Raw genomic sequence first — 24,646 nt, 5'->3', positions numbered from 1 at the left:
TTTTACTGATTTAAAATGGGAAGTCCTGAATGCCCCATATGGCACCATCATCAAACCAGCGTCATCGCCACCCGTTATGGATTTTTTAAACTGCATCGCTGGAAAATACATCTTGGTGACTGGCCGCTTTTCCTGAAACATGCAAAACTCAAGAAAGTCTTTTCAAATCAACTAAGCATAAATGAAGTTAATGAAAAGTTTACTGCAGTTTTAATTTCAGCGGCAGAAAAGGCAATACCACAATCATCTAGCCTTATGCGCAAAAAAATCTATCCCTGTTCGACTCCTGAGTGCACAGAAGCAAAAAAGCATCAAAATAAGGCCTGAGGAATCCTACGAAAATACCCCACCTGTACTAACTTACTGTATTTACTTGCATAATGATCGCACCCCTGAATTTTGTCGTCAAAATTCGATTTTTTCCTTTCCCATGTAATTATCGCATCCTGAACTTGCCGCGGCGATATGTCGTGTGCCAAGTTTAACTAATGATGATTGCGCTTAACATCTGTCGAATGCTACGCAAACGACTCTTCAAGATATACCAAGCGGTCTACATGCACCAGACATTCTTAAGCAGATGCCCCATTTTATTCCTTTCATCACTTTTCGCACTTCCATGAAAAAAAGAAGCTACAACCAAACTTGCCTTGGCTTTATTATTTGTAGCCTTTATAATGGTTGTACTCAACAACAACAACAACAAAAAAGGAGCCTTTCGATTCTTCTCATCTGCACTCGTGGGCATGCAACAAATCATGAGCAGCAACGATAGTAGCTGCTCGTGATTTGTTTCACATTTCACATCATCGTGACTGGATATTGGAGCATAGGCTTGTACTATCTTTAATCTATTCCTCTTATTAAGTTTGATTACAACTACTGCTAGCCTCTCATTAATGCTGTAGAATTTGTCAATGTTGCCCGCTATGTCTTTATGAATTAGGAATCCTACCCCGTATTGCTTCTTATCAGGTAGACCTCTATAGCAGAGGACATGGCCGTTATTTAGCAATGTATAAGCCTCAAAGTTCTTCTAATCTCGCTAAGGCCAATAATATACCAAACAATGTCTGATAATTCCTCAAAGAGTCCTGCTAAGCTAGCCTCACTCGAGAGGGTTCGGGTGTTAAACGTTGCAAGGGTCAGTTTCCATTGGCGGCCTGTCCGGACCCAGAGATTCTTAGCACGCTTTGCTGCGTTACAGGTCTGACCGCCGCCTTGGTCAGATGCTCCGCAGCTGCTGGGGGCTGAGGGCCATTGGGTAATTGAGTGAGCCATTTGGGAGGGGATAATGATGCTGGCTATTCCGGTAGTACTATCGCAGTTCTGACACCAGGTCAAGATACTTCTGGTCTGAAAGGCGCCAGTCAATATAATCCCGGGCGGAGCACCCTAGTGCTCCTGTGTATTGCCTTTCTGTGGAGCCCCAAGCGCAAATGCCATCTGTGCGATGTGTCGGTCACTACAGTAAGTGTTAGTTTCCACGAAGCAGAGACATGGGGCTGATGTCGCATTTCTCGGCCATATTTGATTACAACGAAGGCGCCAAATAAAACAACGGACGAAGGAAGATGACACGGGAAAACCACGTAGGCACACTAACAACTGAGCGTTTTATTTCTTGACACAGGAATAAATAGTTGCTGCCAAGAGTCTAAACAACAAGAAAAAGCAGTGCTGTCATCTGCATCACGCAGGAATCGCGCAGAACTACTGCAACCAAGCATTCGACATAGCTCAGTAAGATAATCCCGCAAGCAGCTAGGCTGCCTTATCTCTGAAAAGAACGGCCTAGAGAGCCCTACATGCATAAGACATCTGCTGATTTGTCCGCCCTTTGTGGGTTTTGCTGATCATCATAGGTTGCACGCTATAGTGTCAATTCTCTGTGGCCCTAATCCTCTTGTTTTCCGAATCTCAAGCAGGCTTGCAATCGTGAACGCGCCTAGGCACACAATATATTTTCGCCGAATTTGAACAGCACTTAACACTTGTGTGTAAAAATAAAAAAGGGAAAGGTTTTCAGCGCTTACCGAGAGGCCCTGAATTGCGTATCATCCGCTCATCGTGTCTGCTTGTTCCTTGGCGTCCGAAAGCTAGCGCTCCCGGGTGTTATCGTTTCGCTGCATCATGAGTCATTTAGCACAGAGATCATGATTGCGAGAACAGTTTGTGTAAAATTATTTTAAGGTTAGTTATGGCGATTGCCCCCTGATTCAGTTCAAAGTAAACCAGTGTATGCCATCAGCAACCAGGAAGCTAAGAAAATTCGAAGTGATCAAGAATAATGAAGCAATGCTGGCCAAGGCATCTAGCCAGGAGTAGCCAGGAATGAGTATGCGCTGGTACATCTTTCATTTAAATGCTAGGAGCCTGAAAAATAAACATATGGAAACAGAAACTTATTTGGAATCTTTAGAACATAAATTCGAAGTCCTAGCTTTTACTGAGACGTGGTTCACAAGCGCGGATGATATTGTTCAGTTTGATGGTTATAAATGTGAAGGTGTTTATCGTAAACACCGCCGTGGTGGAGGTACTTCACTTTATTTGAAAAACGATCTGTCCTACGAGCTGCTGTGCGAATTCTCGTGCGTTACTGATTCCTATGAGTGTATTGCTGTAAAATGTTGTAAATATTTTATTGCATCAGTGTACCGTCCTCCTTCAGGTGATCTTGATGATTTCATTGAATTCATTACCAAAACATTGGAATATGCTTCTGATCTGAGTTTCCCGGTTGTTTTGGTTGGCGATATGAACATTAACTTATTATTACCTACTGCTCACACTCAACAATTCATTGACGTACTGCATTCTTATAATTGCACTAACACAATTTGTTCGCCAACCAGAATAACGCCAGATTCTGAATCATTAATTGATATATGTATAACGAACCACGATCCAAATGATGTTTTTTCGGGAATTCTCACCTCTGATTTAAGTGATCATTTGCCAGTATTTTGTTTTTTGCCACGACATGAAAACAAAAGAAGGTGTTTTCGAAGTCAACTTTCTTTCTGTCGCCACTTTAGCGATGAGAATATGACTTCCTTTCGCTCCATGATAGAGAATACAGACTGGTCTACAGTGTATAGCGAAAATGATCCGAATATTTCGTATGATACGTTTATTCAGATAATAAAATCGTGTTATGATGCTGCTTTCCCACTACAACAAATAAAGACCTACAAGAAAGCTAGGAAGCCGTGGGTAACTCGAGAGATGTATAAAAGAATGCAGAAACGTGACAAATTATTTGATACATTTATTCGGTACAAGGATCTTGCAATACTAAATGAATACAAGAAAATAAGAAACAAGTTGACTTCAGACCTCAAAAAAGCTAGAAGCAGGTATTACAAACATATGTTTTCTACGGTATCAAACAATCCAAAGAAATTATGGAATGCAGTTCGCAGGTTAAAAGGAACCCAGTATAACACAAACCCGAATACTCTAACGTTTGGTGACACTGAATACAGTGAAACTTCCTTGGCCAATAAATTCAACGATCATTTTTTACTTGGTGGTGGGTCATCCTATTCTAGTGGTTCATTACTGCCACCTGAAAGATTTCTAAACCACGAGACTTCCAATTCTATCTTCCTATCACCCTGCACTGAAACGGAAGTGTATTCCGTTCTTAAGGCTTTAAAACAAGATACTGCAGCAGGGACTGATGACATAAGAGCAGGACCAATCATATCTGTTGCTGATGTTGTCTCGGCTCCATTATGCCATATCTGTAACAGTGCTTTCGTGAATGGTATTTTCCCCAATTCTATGAAAATTGCCAAAGTGATTGTATTGCATAAGGGAGGCTCTGTCGCTGATTTAAATAATTATAGACCGATATCCATACTACCTCTTTTCTCAAAAGTGTTGGAACGACTCATAAAGTGCAGACTAACTAAATTTCTAGATAAAAACCACGCCCTTGTGGACCAACAGTTTGGCTTCCGTGAACGCAGATCTACTGAAATGGCACTTGTTAAGATCAAAGAAAAACTCCTTAGTAACATCGAGAACAAACTATATACAGTTGGTCTTTTCCTGGATATTAGAAAAGCTTTCGACTCCATTGAACACACTATCCTATTTAATAATTAAACTGTCATACTACGGAGTTCGCGGAGTGGCCCTGAAACTGATTCAAGATTACTTCACTACCAGACAGCAATACACGTGTTATAATGGGTTTTGTTCACACAAGAAAGAAATTGCACTCGGTGTCCCTCAAGGGTCAATTTTGGGTCCCCTGTTCTTTATTCTATACGTAAACGATATTGTAAACATACCGCTTACTCCAGACATAGTCTTGTATGCTGACGACACAAGTTTGTTTTTCTCAGGTGACAGTCTACGAGTGCTAGAAATTACAGCTAATAATTGGTTAGATCAACTTTTAGTTTGGTTATCAGCAAACCACCTGCAGTTAAACGTCAATAAAACAAAATATGTGGTTTTTAAGCCTAGAAATAGGCCTGATGACTGTGCTTTTTGTGTAAAGTTCAATAGTTGTGTAATCGAGCGGACTTCAGCTTTTAAATTTTTAGGTGTGCTTTTTGATGAGAACCTGAGTTTTACACCTCATGTAGCGAAGATTCATTCTAGCATTTGTAGGTCAATAGGCATATTGTGCAAAATTAGATACCTTGTTCCTACTTGGTTGAAACGCCGTCTGTATTATGCTTTAATTCAGTCTCATCTTATTTATTGCCTGTTGGTATGGGGGACTACATTCCAATCAAACTTGGATCGATTGATACGTCTCCAAAAACAAGCAGTTCGCTGTGTTGAGAACCTTGGACCCCGCGATCACACGGCACCTTTTTTCACAAAGCATGCACTTTTAAAAATTAATCAACTGTACGAACTTAAGCTCGCTATATACATACGAGGCGAACTCGTGAAAAATTCACTCATTCTTTATCAAAACCACCTCTCAAGCTACACCCAATACAATTTCAGGCATGACCATATTAGAGTTCCATTTTGCAGGACGAACTACGGTAGAAAACAACTAGCATACTTAGTCCCATCCTTCATAAATGCACATCCTAACACGATCACTATAGCGCAGAACTTCAGATCATTAAACTGCTTTAAAAGTGCCATGAAAAAATATTTGCTTTCCCTTTCTGATTGACTTTGTGCTAATTGGTTTTTGTGTGTTTTACGTACAATTATTTTAAGTGCGTTTCATTTTGTGCTTGTAAATATATAAAGTTTTTTTCGTGTTCATATTACTCTGTTGATCCTAAACTATCTCTACTTGGAAAGTTGTATAGTGATTGTTGAATTTAATGCACGTATGTTTGCAATGTATGCTATGTATGTCTAATCCACGCTATTGATATGTGTGTATACTATCTGTATGTTATATGCTATCGCACTGTTGAGCAATGTATGGGTGACAGGGCCTTAGTCAGTTGGACAATGTACTGCCTTTAGCCTTGCCATCCAAGACCTTCACTGTGTCTAAATCAATGCTGAATAAAAAAAAAAAAAACATGTCTATTGTAGATGCTAACTGCTAGTCTTAAGCTTAGCGTGGTTCGAGACTAGTTGAGCGTTCAAAACTAATTAAATTAGCGAGGGCTTACGGCTACCACACCGACGAGCAGTGTGGCCAAAGTTTCACTCCTACTTGAATGGGTGCGGCCAAGGATAGCCGGTATCTTCCCCAATTGCGTAATAGTTACTAAAAATTTGAAATGCAGATTTTGGCTTGCTTGAGCTTGTTTAATTTTCAGCGTCAATGAATATAGACAGTAACAGTGAGAAGAAGCACACTGATTCAAGCACGTTTCTGGATTAATGTCGGTAACCGGCCAATAGCCGCTGTCTGTGAGAATCTTGCATGTGATGACATATGCAAGTATTAGCAGCTTCGAAACGGGTTACAGAACTGTGTGCTTGAGAAAAAGCTAACTTCGCTCTCCACTTGTGAACTCTACATGCCTTGCGCAACTGTGAAATTTAGCTGAGATGCTCACAGCGGCATATTTTTTCCGCGAAATGTGTTTCTTTTTACCAAGCCCAAGGAGTGACTCAGGATCCCTTTAAGCTAGCACATCCAAGTTATGCACACAGTAAGCCTCTGCATGCACCCTACACAGGAGACGGGAAAAGTCACCTAAAGGATGTCCGTTTAATAGCGATGGTAACTGTACTTGTCATATAACAGAATAATAGTGAAAATAGTTTTTCACACAATTTTTTCAATGCAGCTATTGTGGACTTACACTTGTGTCTGCGCTTCCTTTGACTTGTTATGCTCATTGTTTTGCCTGTGAAACTAATTCCGGTAATGTGTCCATAATTGATATAACGCACCACGGTCCGTGACCGTTGTGGCTCTCTTGTGCAGCACCACGATGGACTCGTCCACCAGCACGTACAACACTGCGCAAGCTGAGGTGGGTGCCATATGACTGTCCAGTGATGTTGTGTGCAGGGGAATTTTTCCTTCGGAGAGGCATTTCCTGTTGAAACGTCGATGGAGATAGAGGGAACTTTCACAGTATATTGCAGAGATTACTCAAAAATTTATGGAGTAAAGGAATACTGGCGCGAGATACCTTCGGCTTGTCAGTTTCTTTTTTTTTTTTTTCATTGCGTAATTTCCGTGGAAAATAGAGCATCTGGAGCACCTGGTGCATCTGTTAGAGTAGTGCCAGAAGCCTATAGTTGCACCTATATGCGGACTCTCTATATGCGTGCTGTTGTGTATTGAGCCATGTCGCATGATGCAGTTTTTGTGAAACAGAAGTCTGTGAGAAACCGAGAAAAAACAGTTCTGACGTAAAACTAATGCGATGCATCTGAACATTGATGCAAGAGGAGCACATATGCTGGCATATCCTGCCTGAAGCAACTCTAATCCAAGTCAATGGCAAGTGTGCGTTGTCTGCAGTGACACGTCTGCAACAATTTCTCTGCAACGGAATGGTGGTGCCATCTCCCATCTCTGTCACTGCGTGCTGTGCTTTGCTGTAGCGGCAACAGATGGCACCACCATTTCGTTGGCAGTGGCACCACAACATCCATGTCTGTATAACCATAGACTAGGACTTTGTCTCTTGATACTGAGAACCAATCTCGAAAAGATTGTCGAGATAACACTCGGACATATTGCTACCAAGGATAGATAAAATGTAGTGAAAGTCTGCAGCACTGTATTCTTCCCATGATGGGTGCAAACGAGTTAGAAGTAGCTGCCCATTCTACCTGAAGTGTGGCAGGTGCCAGTATGCCAGGCGACGATGTGATTTTTGTAGCACTTGAAAATCTGCAGAAAACATTGATAAAAACCGCTTCTGCAGTGAAAGATCCCATTTGTTGTAACAGAGTTGTTTTGGGAGTAACGGGGCATTCATGCTAAAGTGCAAACCGAAACACTAGTACGGAATGCACTGAAATGTGCTGAAAAAACAACAAGAGTTACACTTAGTACTCGGTTGTTTGCTTCTCCAGCAGATGACAGCACCAACAAATTCACCTATATAAATGCTGCTAATGATTGGTGCATAGAGAACAGAGATTTGTCAGTTTAGCTTGACAAATCTAGTGAAACCGATCAAGTGCCCAGTTTTGCATGGAAATATTGCTTCTAGTTAGAAATAATATAGTAACAATTATATTTTGGACAGAATTTTCATCTGTGGTGTTTCGCACATCCTGCAGTGTGCAAATGCATAATTTGCATCCGAATGTAAGTGTGACACATGAGCTTGTATGCTAAAGGTCATTTGGCAAAAACGGCCACTTCCTGTATGGAGCTTCTTGAATGAGTGCTTGACTGAATTTTGCATTGTGACAGAGTTTCATACATCTGCCAGAAGACAGTCTGTGGTGCAGTCTTCAGCCGTCACGACAACATGGGTGGCATGAATTTTCCCTCCATTGTAATGAATGAAGTCATTGCAAACATGTTTTGTGGGTTCTGTACAATTCGGTTTGTCCTTACAGCAGGGTTCCGCAAGAGCAACCTTGGGTTTAGCATCGTGATATGTTTCATTTTATTGTGGGACTCTATCTATTTTCTGTTTTACTGCATGCCGATGCCCTCCACTGTTGCAATATATCATATTTACTCACATCATAAACACACTTTCCTTTTCCATAAAATTTGCGCGAAGTTTAGGGGTGTGTTCATTATGTGGGGTAAAATTTCTAGCAATTTTTTTTGCCCCTAAAAAGTAGGAGACACCCCGTACAATTCAGTGTCTGATCTGGTGACATGGCACGGCAAAACGCCTTGAATCTGGCTGCTGTTCCGGCATGTCAGACACCGTATTGGACACCGAATTGTTCGGTGTGTGTCCTACTTTCGTCGCATGCCACGAGCATTTAATATGGTGCTACGGCATGGCGAAATTCCTCAGATCCGACTTCTGTTCCAGCACGTCAGATGGCACGCTGAGCGCTGAATCGTACTGTGCATTTCCTAATTCACAGCAGCAATTTCAGAGTGTGATCATTATGAAAAAAAAAAAAGAAAACACTTTTCTGATTGCGAAAGTGGGGGCGCATTCATTACATGTCTGTCCATTATGCGAGTAACTACGGTAAGCTGAACTGTGACTGAAGCAAGGCATCAAAGAAAAATGCACATGACAGGATCAGCACTTGTACTGTGGTGCATGTTTTTCATCTGTGTCCTTGTTTGTAGCTACATGTAGATGTAGCCCATGCATGATGCTGTTGTGTAGCAGCTGTAGCCCATTCATGGTGCCATTGTGTAGTAGCTGTTGCTCATGCATGGTGCCATTGTACAGTAGCTGTAGTTCATGCATGATTCCATTGTATAGTAGCTTAGCTCATGCATGATGCCATGAATGATAGTCTGTACCCACTGTACATTCGTAACACTGCTCTGCAGTTTTAACTGGCTGTTTATGTGTGAAACAGTGAATCTCAAACAAGACAGTTTTACAACTATGTTATTTTATAGAGGCTTGGAATGTGCAGTTGCACATATCAAATGGCAGCACGGTGCAGTCTTTTAACAGTCACCAATTATATTTTGTGGTATCGCTGGCTTTGACACATAGACAAACATACAGCGACCCGATACAACACACACCATCACCATAACACACAGAAGCATGCTTATACACTTCCCTGTGTGATGTAACTGTGCAGCTGTCCAACCAACAGCAGCAGCAGTGGCGTGTGCGTCAGGGCATCGTGGAAACCCGCCACCGTCAGCATACCTCATTTGCCACCAGGTGGGTGAATTGTTCTTGCTCATGTGTACTACTTTCACGTACTGCGCACAACCATCACCAAGGAGGTAGCCAGAAAGAACGTTCGGTTTTGTTGCAATCGCTTGTGCAAAAAGTTGGGATAGTATGAAACTCAGCATTGTTAGATACTTCCAGCACTTTCTTAAAGAAGTGCTGGCATATTTCTTTATCTTATTTTTCTTTCTTAGTTAAATTAAGCACCTCCAAGCCCTAGAAAAAATACTGCCAGGACTCACAGTGTCCAAGATGTTAAATAAACTAAACAAGTTGACTTGTCTAGGTTATCAAGGATGCTAGAGAAATGAACTGCAAATGTGACATATGAAAGAGGAAAAAAATGAGGGTTCAGTGATTCTTTATAATGCTTTTATTTAAACAAGCAAAACAAAAGTTTTGCCGCACACATGCACTTAACGTCCATCTAAGTTCGCCAAAATTGAAGTCGGTGTCTTGTGCAGTTGTTTTAGTACAGTTAAACCTCGATATAACAAAGTAGTTAAAATCGGCAGTTTGCTTTGTTATATCGAAATTCGCCCTTTTATGCAAATAAGTAAAGTTGCCAATCGATTTTTCTTACACGGAAAGGGGCCGCAGAATTTTCCGAATTATCGAGCAATTGAAAAAATCAAATTTGGAAAAACAATTAGTTTTGATAAATTTGGGAGTCGGCGACTAATGGTATGATTTCATGCCACGTTGACAATATCTTCACTAGGCGGTACGGATTAAGCGAAGCCAGCCACGCTTTCACGTGCACTCAACCCCCGCGGCTGATAGCGTAACCTGCACTGGGACGACGCTATCGTGAAAAGCATAGGCAGCGGGGAGCGAATGCTTCGTCTGTCTCTCGCTCCGAGTCACCGAAACTCGATTATGCAATGTTCAATGCTAAACGCGCGAGAAGACAGATTACATGGTGTCGAGCCATCTCGGCATGCCCACTCTTTGCATACGCGGCAGATTACCCCTAAAGCAGGGTGCGCAGCTGTGCATGCCCCTCGCACGCGCTTGACCTCGTTACCGCGAGTTTGCTCACCTCCCCCTCTTTGCCTTTGCTCGCGCGGAAAGGAGGCACTCGTGAAGCCACCATCTTGCTTTCTCACCCTCGCACACTTTCACTCACACTTAAAGCACACAGTGCATGGGGTGCGATATGAGCTTATCGCACTTGGACTTCATACGGAACATAATGCGGCTTCACTTTGGCGATCACTCTTGTCGCACGATTTGGGAGGCGCGTTTCCAAACAGCCGCTTGTGATTCAATCATTTGATGATGTGCATTCGCAGAAGTTTCCATTTATTGTCTCAGCATACCTTTGCCGTAGAAGCGAAGTTTTGTTACATGGGGGGGGGGGGGGAAATCGCACATAAGCATACTTCGTTATATTGAGGTTCTAATTACATGGTGTTCTATGGACAAGAGGTTATGGAAAGTTAAATACTTCGTTGTATAGAGAATTTTGTTATATTGAAGTTTGTTATATCGAGGTTTAACGGTACTTTGGTAAATTTAGCGAATTGCAGCTGTGTTACACTCTGGGATGCTTGGATAAGTAACTTTCTACAGAGGCTGTAACTAAGCTACAAAGTAGAAACATTTATTGTTTGTCATGCACGACATGCTTCCTACTTCAACGAAATATAAGCCTTGCATATTCATCCAGGAGACCGAGGAACAGCAACTGCACACCCGTGTATAAAGCATAAAGATTGGCAGAAGACGAGTATTCAGTAACTATTTTTAAAGCACATAATTACCTTGGGCACTCCAAACTTCCGGCACGTGTGGCCCATAAAATTGCCCCGTTTCTTCAAAATATAAAGTCTCTGCCACTTATGATCTGCCCACAGAAGAGGGAGAAAATTTTAAGCGTTCGATAGAACATTTCTGGGCCACTAACGAGAGCTTAAAAATTTTCTTTAAATGGCTAATTGAAACAAACATTTCAAAATTTGCCCGCTTATTGCACTCAACCACCCCCACATTTCCTCGAAGTATAGACTGTGAGTGATTTAGTATTTTCCTAATCATGTAAATTGGCATAGCAGATAATTCCTTAGCAGTTCTAGTCGCAATAACAGCTTCACTGTAAAAATATTCTCATCTCTGCCTTCCGCAAATTTCCACCAGACAGTGAATGCCGGCAAGCTTGCCTGACTGACATGTGTAAGCAGTGGTTCATAGGGGCCAGAAGCCAGGCGGATAGAGTACTAGCCGTTCCCTCGTGCCTTTGAGGACACGAACATGACCAAAGTGTTGACCATGTGGCCACGCCACGAAGATGGCTCAAAGTCTGACTTCGTTTTTTCACTTTTTGCACGACACACAAAAACATTGCCATTGTAATTAATAACACAAGCCCTCGTATCATAAAGGACAAAGTTTTTTCTAATAAATTAAACCATTCATTCTGTCACACCAAGTGTTCTCTTCGTTGTGGGAATGCAGCCTTGCACGGACGCCGTATAGACCATATGGAAACATTGATTTTTGTAGGCAGAAGAGTTTTTTTATAGGCAGCACTCAGTCCTCCACTTATCTTGTTTGCATCTGTTTGTCATGTCTTTGTGCCTGCATTGCCTATACTTTCATAATGTACCAACTAGCGTAAACCAGAGGTTTATTCTAATTTATTTGTCTGTTTCTACTTTTTAATTAATCTTTCAGCTGTGGACATTTTGCTCTTTTTTTTCCTCGTATTTACTTTTATGAGCGCCAATTAGTGTGCTCTCTTCAGCGATGCATGCTAACTAGACCAGTTGTCGAATGTGCCTTAAGGGAAATATGCAAGAAAATCATGTGTACACACTTTCCAGATGACTGATGTATATTGGATTGCATTAAAATGAGATGTAGATAGCTTTCTTGCCAGCACTCGAAACCGCCACTACATGGCTACCAAATGCGAGAGCGAGGAGAAAAGCGTTACAAGTGTGTTGCTCAGAGAATTTCAGCTCGGCATTCATTCCTAATTATCATTAAGGAAAGTTATTGTGTATACCTTTTGCCCTTATACCTTTGGGATGACTGTCACTGTGCTCGATTCCTGTTTCTGTTTTGCTGTGTGGTGCTGATGTATTATTATACCGGCATGTATAATTTGTATGCCCACCTGCTATGGTCTCGGAAAGAGACTGGCAGCATTGAAAATAATAATAAGTACTCATATATTGTGAAATTCTTTAAATGATTGTTCCTGACAGATTGTAAGTTATCTTAACAGGAATGTAAGGCTCACCCGTTGGGAGCCTACAGACAAGGCAAGGTCTTATTTTAATGGTTTTTACAACCTCTCACTCTCTTGCACTGCTTTTCGGACAAACCCGATCCAAAGACGAAGGTTCAATGCAGCGCTAGCTACCATAATATCGCGTGCCGCAAGAATGACGAGGAAATACACGTGGCAAGCTCAGATCGAACCGGAGCAAACACCGGGCTTAGAAGGAGCAGGAAGGAACCCGCCACGCATGTTTGATCACGTTACGGCACACTCGCTCACACTTTTCTCCTAGTATGAGCTCAATCATGTCACCTCCAACATTGGGCATACGGGAGTATGGTGCTTGTCAAGCCATCATCCTTCTCGGGTCAACCTCACACGTCTTTCCTCGCACCCACAACACACACTGATGGAGGAAAGATGAGACTTTTTCTATGCGAGCCTATAGTGTCACAGTTTTGCATGTGCACTGTACCGACAATTGATCGGGCTCTACATTTAAAGGGTGCTCTCCTTAGTTTGAACTTAGTTATATTCTAATAAAGTTCCGGTCCCCTTGGGGTTCAAATTAATGTGGTTCCGCCATACTCTAATTTAATCTCCTTTACATTGTGAGCTTACAGTATGCTAAAGGAACAATGTGCAGGTCTGTGCAATGTGACAGGAAAAGAGGAATTAGTGTTTTGTCCACAGTTTACTTTCATCTGCCAGTTGGGAATGTGCATCTGCCTAATACTTATTTAAAGCGAACAAGGGCAATTTCCCGTATGGGTGCTAAGTATCTTGTATGAAAGTGAGGGGGGAGGAGGAGGTCAGGTAGGAAGGGAGTGCTGCCTCTCCACCTGTGCCCACATCACACATGTCACTCATGAGGAGCGGCCGCAGACGCTATTGTTGGCGAAAAATGCCAAGTGGGAAAGGACAGCGATAGGGGAAGAGGAGGGCATTCGCCACGGTGGGCATGGGAGATTCACCGCCAGTCGTGCTGCCACTTGGCATTCTAGAAGCTGTGCCGTTCACTTTGGCGGCTCTTTAATACGTAAACATTTTAAAGTTTATTTAATCAACATTATGAAATGCCACTAAATGAATCTTCATTGAGGCAGAGAAAAGAGCGGCGATAGCAATTTGCTGAGCCAGAATGCTGTGGGTGTGCTGTGAAATGTGGTGCCGCATGAGACCGTCATCTCCAGCGGATGCAAGACTCCAAAGTTGAGCATGTTTTGGCTTTAACATCTGACAGTCTTTTGGAGTTTTGGTGGTTCTTCGATGGGACTTTGATGATCCGTGGACATTCACAGGTAGCTCAGTGGGATAAGAAAGCTATTTGCTTACTTGGATAATCATCTTCTGTGGTTTCAGCATAAACTTCTCTGTTGAATGGTCAGCTTTTGAAACACTTTCTTTTTTTCTTTTTTTCTCTTAAGTAAAAATCGCGTTGGTTTGCTTTGACGACTGAGTGATTACATCTCACCCATTATCTCTCTCCATCAGGGGTACCAATGTGTGCCGTGTGGATGACGCCATCCTTGAGGGCCTTGGAGATGGCGAGCGATACCACGTAAGGCGGCCCTCTGATTGTGTTCTCTCTTGGAAGTTTTGTGGCGCAGCAATATGGGAATGCTACTACAGTGTAACCCACTCAGGAGTGAATTTATAAGACAGTTTAAAGGGCGCAGCAGCAACAATTGTTTTGCTTCTTTATTATTATTATATTGCCATCACTGTACCTACTGTGCTTTTGGTCTCAGATTAAGCAAATAGGTTAATTTTTTGAGGCCATCTATAGGCTCGAACACATTATCAGTCAAATAATATTTTCGCCATTCATTGGGAACCTGCCTCAAAGCTTAATCACAAATCAGTATATCTTTATTAGGAAGTTTGCCTCCACTGCCCCTGGCTTATACGCAATGGCTCTAGCAGCAGCGAACTCGTTGGGAAAGCGACTGCTCTAGTAGCATTGACCGTGCTAGCTCAGTGTAGCGTGCACCTCTGTGCGTGTAATTAAAGAAGGTATCTGTATCTTTATGGGGGTGTAGGGGTGGAGGGGGGGGGGGTATTCGAAGTTACACCAACTAGTGTATTGTGGGATGCAGCACTTATGGCAACACAGCGGGAACAAATATTTCTAGGGCCATTAGGAGATAAAGCGCCACAAGGTTTGGCCACAACTGCTTTGCAGGCAAAAATAAGTACATTTGTGGTTTACATTTTGAAACTATATTTCTGAGTGAGCATCTAGTTGTTTGAGAAAACTGCCAAATTTCAGCACATTTATAATTGCGGTACTTGTGAAAGCAACAGTTTTTAACAAGCACTTACGTGCATTGTTTGAATGCGGACTTAATCTTACAATATTTTACTATGTCCTTTTATTTTTTCTTGCGCCAAGCGCAGCTAAATGTGGCTGCTCACAAGGAATTCAAAAATGTGCAGTAAGCCCTTTCTCGTCAGCGTAAAATTCTATGAAGAATTGCATCTTACTTAAAATCTATATATTTTTCTGCAAGTCTACAAGAGGTGTCCACAAGCGGCTCATATCAACGGTATTAATGGTAATGTGAGGCGTGCATCAGTCGCTTGATATGTTTCTAAATTTTTGATGCAGAATCAGAGCATAACATGGCTGCGTAAAAGGAAGAAAGCTGCTCCCAGCAATAACTGCCGCGAGGTTAAAGCTCTTGCCATAAGGAACTATTGAGTGTATTAGCTAGTTTTATCATTTGTAGAAACTAAGGAGTGCCAGGTGCAATGTGTTCGTGGCAGCCCATTGCCTGCTGTTTGATATTCACCATCCATAGGCATCGTTTTTTATCTTTAGGAAATGGCAACCATTTTGCCAGCCATTTTGCGAATGATTAGAGCACTGAGGGATGCAACGACCAGTCAATTCTGAGTACTCACAGCAAGGCCAGGATGACGGCTGCTGACCACGCACGTGTAGGCGGCCATCTGAAGCGAGATTGAAAATGGTGAAGCGTGCCAAAAAAGCTGGTTTTGAAGCTGTTGTGTTGGCATTGATCCCTTCAAAGAATGTTGCCACCCTGCACAGAGCGGGGTGGGAGGTGCAAATTGAGGTACCCTAAGTGAAAAGCGAAGTCAGTCACGTGACCGTAGGGTTGTAGCTGTTCTGCAGTCTTGTTGGTGCAGTCTCTGCAGCTGCATTGTTTGTTGCCTGCATGGGGCATCGTGCATGTATTCATGCTCGCTGTAGTTTAGTTTTTCACTAGTCAATGCCTATGCATCATTCTGTGCTTGGACAGTGAAGATGAGCGTACCTAAGTTCTTTTTGCATTGTTCTTTCGTAGCACAAATTTTAGCGATGCCTTTATGTATGGGTGCTTGAAGTTGACACTGATTGTTTTGATGTTTGCTTATTGTGCGTGTCCCACTGGTTGGATAACCTATGTTGCTGTACATTTTTTAAACACGTTTCTTTTTCATGAGATGTTTATTGTGTTGTTACATCTTTTTTCCAGATAAAACGTGGTTATGTTTCTTTCTCTCTCTTTTTACCTGCATAGTGTTTAAATTGAGCTGTGGACCCAATTGCTCGCGCACGCGTGCAGCAGTGGCCTAGGTTGTTTCATGTGGAAAATTTCGCAGCACATTCTTTGTAGCTACGGTATATGCACACGGGCAGTTTGCATTGCCCATTTCGCATGCACCAATCTTGGCGGCTGATTTTTGCATATTGCAAGCACCTGTAGTATAGAAGACTGAATTGCTGCTGGCATGGTGTCTGCCTAAGCAATTTAAGACAGACTAGTTATTGTTTTGCAAAACATTTCTCATGTTTGAACTCATTGCTCTACTAAAACAAAAAACAATGCAGGTCACATGCTTTGTTGTTGCTTTTCCATCCAGCAGCATGAAGACATGGTAGAAGTTAAGAAAGGCCACACAGTTTTGCAAAGCGTAACTCGAGCCCTGAGGTGGCACTTGCAAAGGTTTGAGAGGTGGAGAAACAGTTGCGTACGACAATCAAATTGTAAGTGCTTCTTAGCCATGCTGTTACATTGCCTAGAAATATCTCTGAATAAATCACCGTGGTGTTCACTAACCCTAGCTTTTCTGCACATTCTGCTGAAAAACACCTCGACTCACTTCACCAGCACTGGAAAGGTAATCGAAAAACTGCATGGAAAATGCCCTTCTTCTTTACATATTTAACCTTCTAGGTGTTGGATTTTTTTCAGAGGTGACACAACTCCAGCCTCGATTTTTCTTCTAGGATATTATAAAACAAACACATTGGCTTTATTCTTGGTTATACAGAATGGAAAATATTACACAGATAATGGCAAATGCTCTCTGAGTGTGGTTGTTACATCCCTATCAGATGTCAGTGACATGGTAGAGCAGAAATATTAAAACATACCAGTACGTCAGTGACCCTGAAAGGGTTAATGCTGCAGAATGCAAGCTTTTGTGGCTTTTACTCTGCTTAACTATCTTAATGGTGTAAATAAAATTTTCATGATCCATATTGCCCCAAAATCAGAATTTGCCTGCTCCAAACTCCTCCACAATGAAATTTCACCTGCTTTAAGATTGCTACAAAATGGCTTTGAGCATGGCCATCCCATGATCATCTTTTTTCTAGCATAAATGTAAGCATTCAATTTTGTGATAAGTTTTCTGGTATATTATTCAATTCTATATTTAATTCTTTTCTTGCTTCAATTCGAGATCTACTATTTGGTATTCTCACATGGGTGTTTTTTTTTTTTTTTTTTTTGAAACATTGTTGCATTGTCAAAATTTTGTCTGTTTCCACCTTTTAGATCAAAGTCGTCATAATTCCGTTTTCAATTTAACGCATAGATGTAGGTGACGTAGCACGTTGCCACTGACCCTGACACACACAGTAGTAATATCAGCAAAATAGTGAGCATCGGAGGCGCACAGTCAAGCAGCTAAACCGTACGCTACGTGTGCCCCAGTGACGTGGGCCAACCACTGGCTAGTTCAAAACTGCGCTTATAACAGGTGACGGAATAAAAAATGGCCCACTAACCATAGTGAGTTTCAAAGACAATTGTACGCATTGTCATTTGTGTGGAATTTCATATACTGCTTCACTAAAGCGTCACTTCCGACAGATTTCACATAGACCGCAGTCGTGGCCCAGTGAGTAGGACACGTGGCTTGGCTGCGGGAGGTGTGTGGTTCGATCTCCACCACTGGACACCCGTCGGCTTATGAGATGGGTAAAAGCAGCCCAACCCCCCTCTCCCCCAGCCAGGCATCCAACTTTCGAGGAGTGTGTTGCTTGGGAGAGGTTTGTTCAGACTGCTATGCTTGCTGTGCAAGAACCAATTAAGACAGACAAAATGCCCAGCAACTTCAAAAAGGAGTCAGGTGGGCCCCATGCTGCCAACTTCCCGATAGGTGGGTGCCCTTCCAAGCGTCTGCAATGCTCGTAGTTGCCAGGCACTAGCGCGCTTGTACCCATTTTGCCAGTGGGTACCTGGCAGCAGCACTCGTCTGCCGCCCTCCCACAGCAGCGGTCGTTGCCGACTGTGCTGTAAAGTATTGAGTGTAATCCCCATGCACTTTGAAGAGACTTGCAGTGTGTGAAAAAGGAAACTTGAATTCAGATGCGGCCAGTTAAGAATACTTGACAAGGAACTAATTGATTTATTGATTGGTAGGATTTGACCTCTGAAGCACTGGAGCTGCGAGGTGTGCCAGAGCGAAGGTGCTAAAGAATTTTGACCACCTTGGATTCTTGAATGTGCACCCAAATATAAGCGCACGAGCGTTCTCGCATGTCGCCTCCATTGAAATGAGGTCAGTACAGCTGACCGCACAATGGCTCACTGCACTGGCTGCTGTATGCAAATGGGCTACCTTCCTCCTTGGATACTTTTTTTGGTGCAGTTAAAAGCAATGAAAACCGTCATTGCAGAAGGAGCTGGTGGGCCGCTCTGTGTGTGCCGAGACCGCGTCACAGCCCAGGAAGCTTGAAGAGGAGGATAAGACGCTGGTGGCCGACTTCTGTGAGCTTTGTGCACGATCTCTTTCCATTTCTCCTGTGTCAAAATTTGAAAATATAAGGTTTTGCCATCGCTTGGAGCAAGCCAGATTTGTATTTTGCCTAATTACATAATTTGTTAGCAATCGTTAATCAACTTAATTAAATAGCATATTGAGAGTAAAAGTATTAATAAGAAAATTGTGCAAAATCCTAAAAAAATATTTCCAATGCAGATTTCTGTTGCTGAGTACGTGCCACATAATGTTTTTTTCCTGAAAGAAGTCCGCAAAAGCCCATGAAAACTGACGCACATCTAGCCGCATGGCACTTCTTCGTGTTTTGCAGGCTTTCTTTCGGGCTTGGAAAAAACTTCTTTTTTTAATACTTAAAAGTACTGAATAGTTTCTTTTCGAATACTAATAGTTAGTGTGTAGTATTCGATCCATATTTTCAACTTTGAATATTCGCCCACCCCTAACGTATAGTGATATTTCACACCAAATAGGCCTAAATCTGCCAGTGTGCAACAATGCTGGTAACTTATTTGATGCAGCGGTTCAAGACTGCAGTAGATATGTCAGATAGCTGGCAGTGTGCCTAAACAGCTGCGCTGCGAAGTCACAGGCCATGCCTGCATTCTACCACTGACCACGTCACCACCGCAATCTACTAATGCCACTAGCTCTTGCACACTCATTAGTAGAACAGGTCACTGACCAATGTCAAAAAAAAAAAAGAAAGCTTGATGCTTGAGATCAGTATTCATTGTTCACGATGAGCTGGGTAGTTATTCTGGATGTGTCCGCCTAGTGGAGTGTCCATTTCAGCCGCCGCTCATCGGTTGGAACAGTACCAGTGAGGAAGAGACTGGCTGGGGGGGGGCATGCGCCTCCTGCTCGCTGGTGCCCCAGCCCAGCCAGTCCACACCTCATCAGCATCCAAAATGGACAGTCCACCAGGTGGACTCGTACAGGATACCCCCCTGGCCACCACAAGATTTATTGATGTATGCTTGAGTGCTCATCGCAGTCCAGATTGCCTAGCACCCTGTTTAGTGTTTTCTGGCATTTGGATGACCACCGATACCAGACGCAGTCTTGATTATACACTTCTGCGCTCTTTGCATACAACATGCACTTGAGGGTAACATACGTACCGTATTTGCACAAAAATATGCAACCACAAGAATACTGTTTGGGGGGGAACTTTTGGTCTCCCTGAAAAAGAAAAAAAATAATAATTACAGAGTTAACGTGAAGTGATGCCGCAGAGAAACCGGAAACGATGCCTAAAAGCCAATGCTCACAGGGCTTTATTCATTGTTACTGCAAACTGCCGTTGCAAAATAAAGTGAGAGGATGAGTGCTGACATCTTTTCACTGTCCGCAAGAGCGTTGTCGTCCTTCGTTACACCACCAAGGTTATTTTATCAGCAGCTGCACTTTGGAAATTCTCACAACACAATCGAACACAGCAAAGCCTTTCACAAATTGCATGGTTATCAACATTCGAAGACCCCACGCATGATGTGTGTGCATGACTGTGGCGACCGTTTTGCTCAAGGTTTTGAATAAAGTGCCCCAACCACATTGGCTAAGTTACTAACAGCATTCTAAATCAGGAGCACAGAGACTGAGCAAAATGCACACTGGACACTCCCAACTCTCCGTTATTGCACGAGGTGAAGTGGAGCAGCCACAGAAAGAGAAAAGAAAAGAGTTATGTTCATGTCACCAACCCAAATACTATAACATGTGCATCTTGAGGCAAATATTTTCCAAAGAAAAGTTGGGTTATCTTTGTGCAAATATGGTGCTATTACACCTTAATGAAGTGCAGGCAGCAGACTACATGGTTTGCAGTACATAAGAGAGAAGAGTGCTTGTACATGTGCTGCACGATCAAACCACAGCTGTGACGGACTGCTGCACAGTCAAGGACTCTTTCGCATCCTTGTACCACATTGTCATCAGGGTGTCGGAACAAAATGTTTTTCGTTCTGCTGTTAGTTTCATTCCACTGAAAAAAAAAGTTCCGTTCTGGTTCTGCTCTGGAACGAAGAAGAAAATGGTCCGTAACAGTTCATAACAGTTTTGGTTCACACAAAAAATTTTGAATCTAAGTGTCAATAAAACATGGTATTTATTTTTCTCAATAAGTGAATTATGAATTCTGAGGTCATGCTAACTGCCTCGAGTCCAAAGGCACCGAGCGTGATCTCAGAAGCAGCACGTCCTTGAGTGCACTCGCCAAAATGTGAGACTGCTGTTCCGACAAAACAAACTTAAACAAACGATAAAGCTTCGGTAATAAAGCGTTGCACCCGTTGAAAACAAAACGACACGCTCTTCAGGGCGCAAGCCCCGAGTTTTGCTACGATGCCAATCTGCTAGTGCACCAAGCAGCAGGCTTAAGATTAGTGGAGCGCTCGGCTGCCTATCGCTTGCACTATTCCTGCCCGAGATACGGGCAGAATTCCCTTGATATACGCGCTAATTCTGAGGTTGCCTGAAGTCGGTTGTTTCAGATTGCCGAATTTCCCCTTGAACCGAAAACCAATAAAAAATATTGCAGTTTCACTCTGAAAAAAAATAATAAATAATGGTTTGGTTAAGTTCCGTTCTGGTGAAAAATATTGTTTTTTTTTTTTTTTCACCCGTTCCGGTTCGACACACTGGTTGTCATATTGTAGTGATGAAGAAACACGGTGCCAAAACTCTGGTCACGACTCTAACTCTTTAGTGGGCGAACTTATACCTAGAAAAACAAGCGTTCCAGAATAATGCTTGTGCTTGCTTACATTCAAGTATGTGCTGCAACAGTGTTCACATTGCACGTGCAATTTTATTAGACAAGACACTTTCCTTATGGAATCCGCAACAGCATTCAAGAATTTTTGGATACTGTTGGCACGTATTTCGCTGAGCCACAAATTGATAAAAGTGGCAGTCTGGTGAAAAACGGTCACCATCAGAAAGCAATGCAATGTACGCATTATATTTTGTAATGATCCATTTTATTTTCCATTCTTGCTGCCTATCATCATTTATTCAGATGGAGTTATGCTACCATTATCGCCACAAGATGAGCCATTCAACAAGACATGTGATAAGGCTAAAAGAGAATGAAATGGATTGTCGCATACTACTACCTCTGCTTTTATGTTCTTGGCAATTGCCCAACAGCATTTTGACTGGCTCAGGGCCAGAAGCTCCTAATAAATTTGCTCATTTCTTGCAAAGCTCACTGCTGGTCACCAGTATAAAAGGCTCTTTTAGTGCGTTTTTACAAGTACCTACTGACATTTGGAAACTAGTGTTGTATGAAATCAGGCTTGCAGCGCTTTGCTAGCAAGCTCACAAATACCTTGGCAAGACCTCTTGTGCAGCTATCTTTTGCACGCACAGTGACAAAGAAGATGGATTAACATTGACAGCTACAGTAGAGAAAGTGGTCATCTTGCCGACAGATGCTGGCAGAAAACGATCTTTCACGGTCCTTTGAAAATATGTTGCAGGCATCAGCTTCAGCTTACCCAGTGGTGGCTCACCACAATTCTCTTGCCCCCCCCACACTTCCATTGTCCTTTGCTCAAGAGCATGCTGTACTGTGCACCTAATAGTGGTCCCCCTGACACGTTTGTTTCCTTCCTTCCCTGGCGAATGTCAACATACAGCTCTCCCTTCTGGGCTGGCGATGATGGGCGACGACGTTGCCGATAGCAGTGAGGTGAGTCTCCTGAGCCAAGCATGGCACCACAAGCATGCCAAGTGGGACCCTCTCGACGCGCAGGTGAAGTCAGTGCAAACGGAACCCCACCATGCATACAAGGTGGAGGTGGTCACCATGACGTGCCCGGTGATCCAGCACACACTCACGGTCACCAGCACCAACTTGCTGACGGGCGAGACCACCGTGACCGAGGAGTCCACTGGTGCCGAGATGGTGCAGGTCCAGTGGAACCCCGACCAGATCAACATCACTACGCCCGACACCAGCCTCAACTCGTCGGCTGGTGCCACTGGAGTGCCTGACGTCTCGCCAGCCACGGCACCACCAGCACCGCCGCATGACTAGTTTGCACATGTGCCTGTTGTCATGTGTCTTGTGCTTGCAATTAAAACTGCCATTTCATTGCCTTTGAAGAAAAAAAAAAAGCTCTTGTTTGTTTGTTTGTTTTTTTTTTCAAGAAAAGACAGAGGTGTCTCAGAAAATGGACATGATACACAATGGGCAAAGAAGGGAGCGGTGAACCTGCACCCGACATTTACTTTTGACAAGACATTTAAGGTTTTTAGATATTATTAGATATTGTTCTAAAAAGTAACATTGACCATGCTAGTGACTTTACCTTTGACGAGTGTAATAGTGACATTTTAGCCTCTTTTCGGCAACATAGGAAGGGCATAATCATTACACATGCAATGCCTTCTCATGGTTCTCTTCAGTTTTTAGATATTTGTTTACCTTTAGATAACATGCTGACCGTACAGCCCATGTGCGCTGAAACATCTACTGCCTGATTCTGCACACAAGTTAGTTAAAACCATGGTACTACTTAACTGAAAAAGTGGTTCAGATCCGGTTTCGGTTCAAGCTGCAATGTTGTTCCTGTTTAGAGAAATAAAATTTTATAATAGTTCACGAAAAAGCACAGTAGGCTTTATCTTGCACTATGGAGGCAACATGCTGCAAAGTGCTGTTGACTTGTCTACATGACGCACGTGCAGGTTTTGCCAGGAAGTGGAAGGAGTGGTGTTACTGACCCATGGCCCCAGTATAAGTTTATAGGGGCATTTGAATATTTTTTTTTTTGGATTGTAAAACTTAATTTGTCCAACAGATGTAGGGAAGGCTTTAAGCCTTCCCACCTAGGCGATGGCCAGGAGTCCTTGGACCCTAGCGGCAGTTTCGGCCAGTCGGACGGTCTTCAGTTGAATCGCCGGATCGGAGCTGAGTAATAAGGTCTTCCATTGTTAGTCAACTTTTCTAATCGATTGACCAAATACCAACATTCAATAAACAGGACCGTCAAATATAAATTGAATACTCGTAATTTAAAAAAGCCTTGTGGAGCCCGTCCAGCAACAAAAGGTTGGTGTACATTACAATACAATTACAACCTGGGGCTCGACAACAATAAATGCAATGAAAAAGAGAAAGGACATGTCCCAGATGCATTTATTAGAGTGTAATGCTTGTAGAAAGAGCTAAGGCCACACTACAGCACCACACATCAATTTGAAGGGATCCAAGCATATTGAAATAGGTCAAATAACAAATTTGCTTTGTCTAAATCGAGACAGCGAATTCATAGTCTGCCAGAAATGAGATGTGCTTGCTTCGTGGCTGGTAACTGTTGTGCATTACATACCTCCATTGTGTGTTGGCTCAGGAGCTCGATCGTCTGGGCAACAACTGCATGCGGTCCTGCGAAACCACAATCATTCAGACAGAGTTTCCCTTTGCATCAGTCTTTCCCTTTAGACTGCATGAAGTGTTGTGGTCCTCCATAGGTATTTGAATGGAGCGATAAGAATTGGCCTTGAGGATGCAGCACATATCCGGGCATTGAGGTACCGACAGTGCGAGCAACGGCCGCACAGTTCCATGCTGGATTCAATTTTCGTTAAGGGCCCCGTGTCGCAAAAAATACGGCATCGTACATAGTTTCTCAAAAAATAATATCGAACCTAAACCATGCAGATCCTCCACGTGGTGCAGAGGTGTTACTGAACTAATAGAGTTCCCCAGAGTAAAATGTGTCAGAAAAATCGTAAAGTACGGCCTAAACACAACCTAGAGACATAATGGCTTCGGATTGTAATTTGAATATATAGTACCAGAAAACAATTCTGTTGCGTAGCAACTCAAACATAAACGCCTTTTCCAACATTTCTATTATTCATAGAGTGGCGCTGCCTGCTCGGTTCCTTGCAACAACACCATGAAGATGGCACTTGCCTCTGCACATCTGCAAGAAAGCTGTGGTTGCCAGGAGGTGTGACAAGCAGCCGGGGACTGTCGAATGCTATCGTGTTCCACTCTTAAAGGCAAAGCTTAAATGTCCTCAGATTTTTTTTTTTCTTTGTACGCTCGTTCAAAGCATAATGCAAATGAGCTATCATTAATTAACGAAAGGCAACGTGCACCTACGTGCACATTGTAGTGGCT

General features: G+C 42.8%; 1 protein-coding gene across 1 annotated transcript in view; it reads left to right on the top strand.

Annotated features, from left to right (window-relative positions):
- The window catches only part of LOC142590613 (uncharacterized), a 115,320-nt gene extending 92,691 nt beyond the window's left edge, over nucleotides 1-22,629 (top strand). The window contains exons 14-19 of the mRNA XM_075702932.1: nucleotides 6,383-6,431; nucleotides 9,160-9,245; nucleotides 13,981-14,047; nucleotides 18,404-18,494; nucleotides 22,149-22,201; nucleotides 22,265-22,629. Of these exons, the coding sequence (XP_075559047.1) occupies nucleotides 6,383-6,431; nucleotides 9,160-9,245; nucleotides 13,981-14,047; nucleotides 18,404-18,494; nucleotides 22,149-22,201; nucleotides 22,265-22,549 (631 nt within the window). The 3' untranslated portion in view covers nucleotides 22,550-22,629. The remainder of the gene's footprint in view (nucleotides 1-6,382; nucleotides 6,432-9,159; nucleotides 9,246-13,980; nucleotides 14,048-18,403; nucleotides 18,495-22,148; nucleotides 22,202-22,264) is intronic.
- The last annotated feature ends 2,017 nt before the right edge of the window (nucleotides 22,630-24,646 follow it).

Source organism: Dermacentor variabilis, chromosome 8 (assembly GCF_050947875.1).
Source record: "Dermacentor variabilis isolate Ectoservices chromosome 8, ASM5094787v1, whole genome shotgun sequence".
Classification (NCBI taxonomy): Eukaryota; Metazoa; Arthropoda; class Arachnida; order Ixodida; family Ixodidae; genus Dermacentor; species Dermacentor variabilis.
Note: the sequence above shows the minus strand (reverse complement) of the source record. Positions and strands in the feature narration are given on the sequence as shown.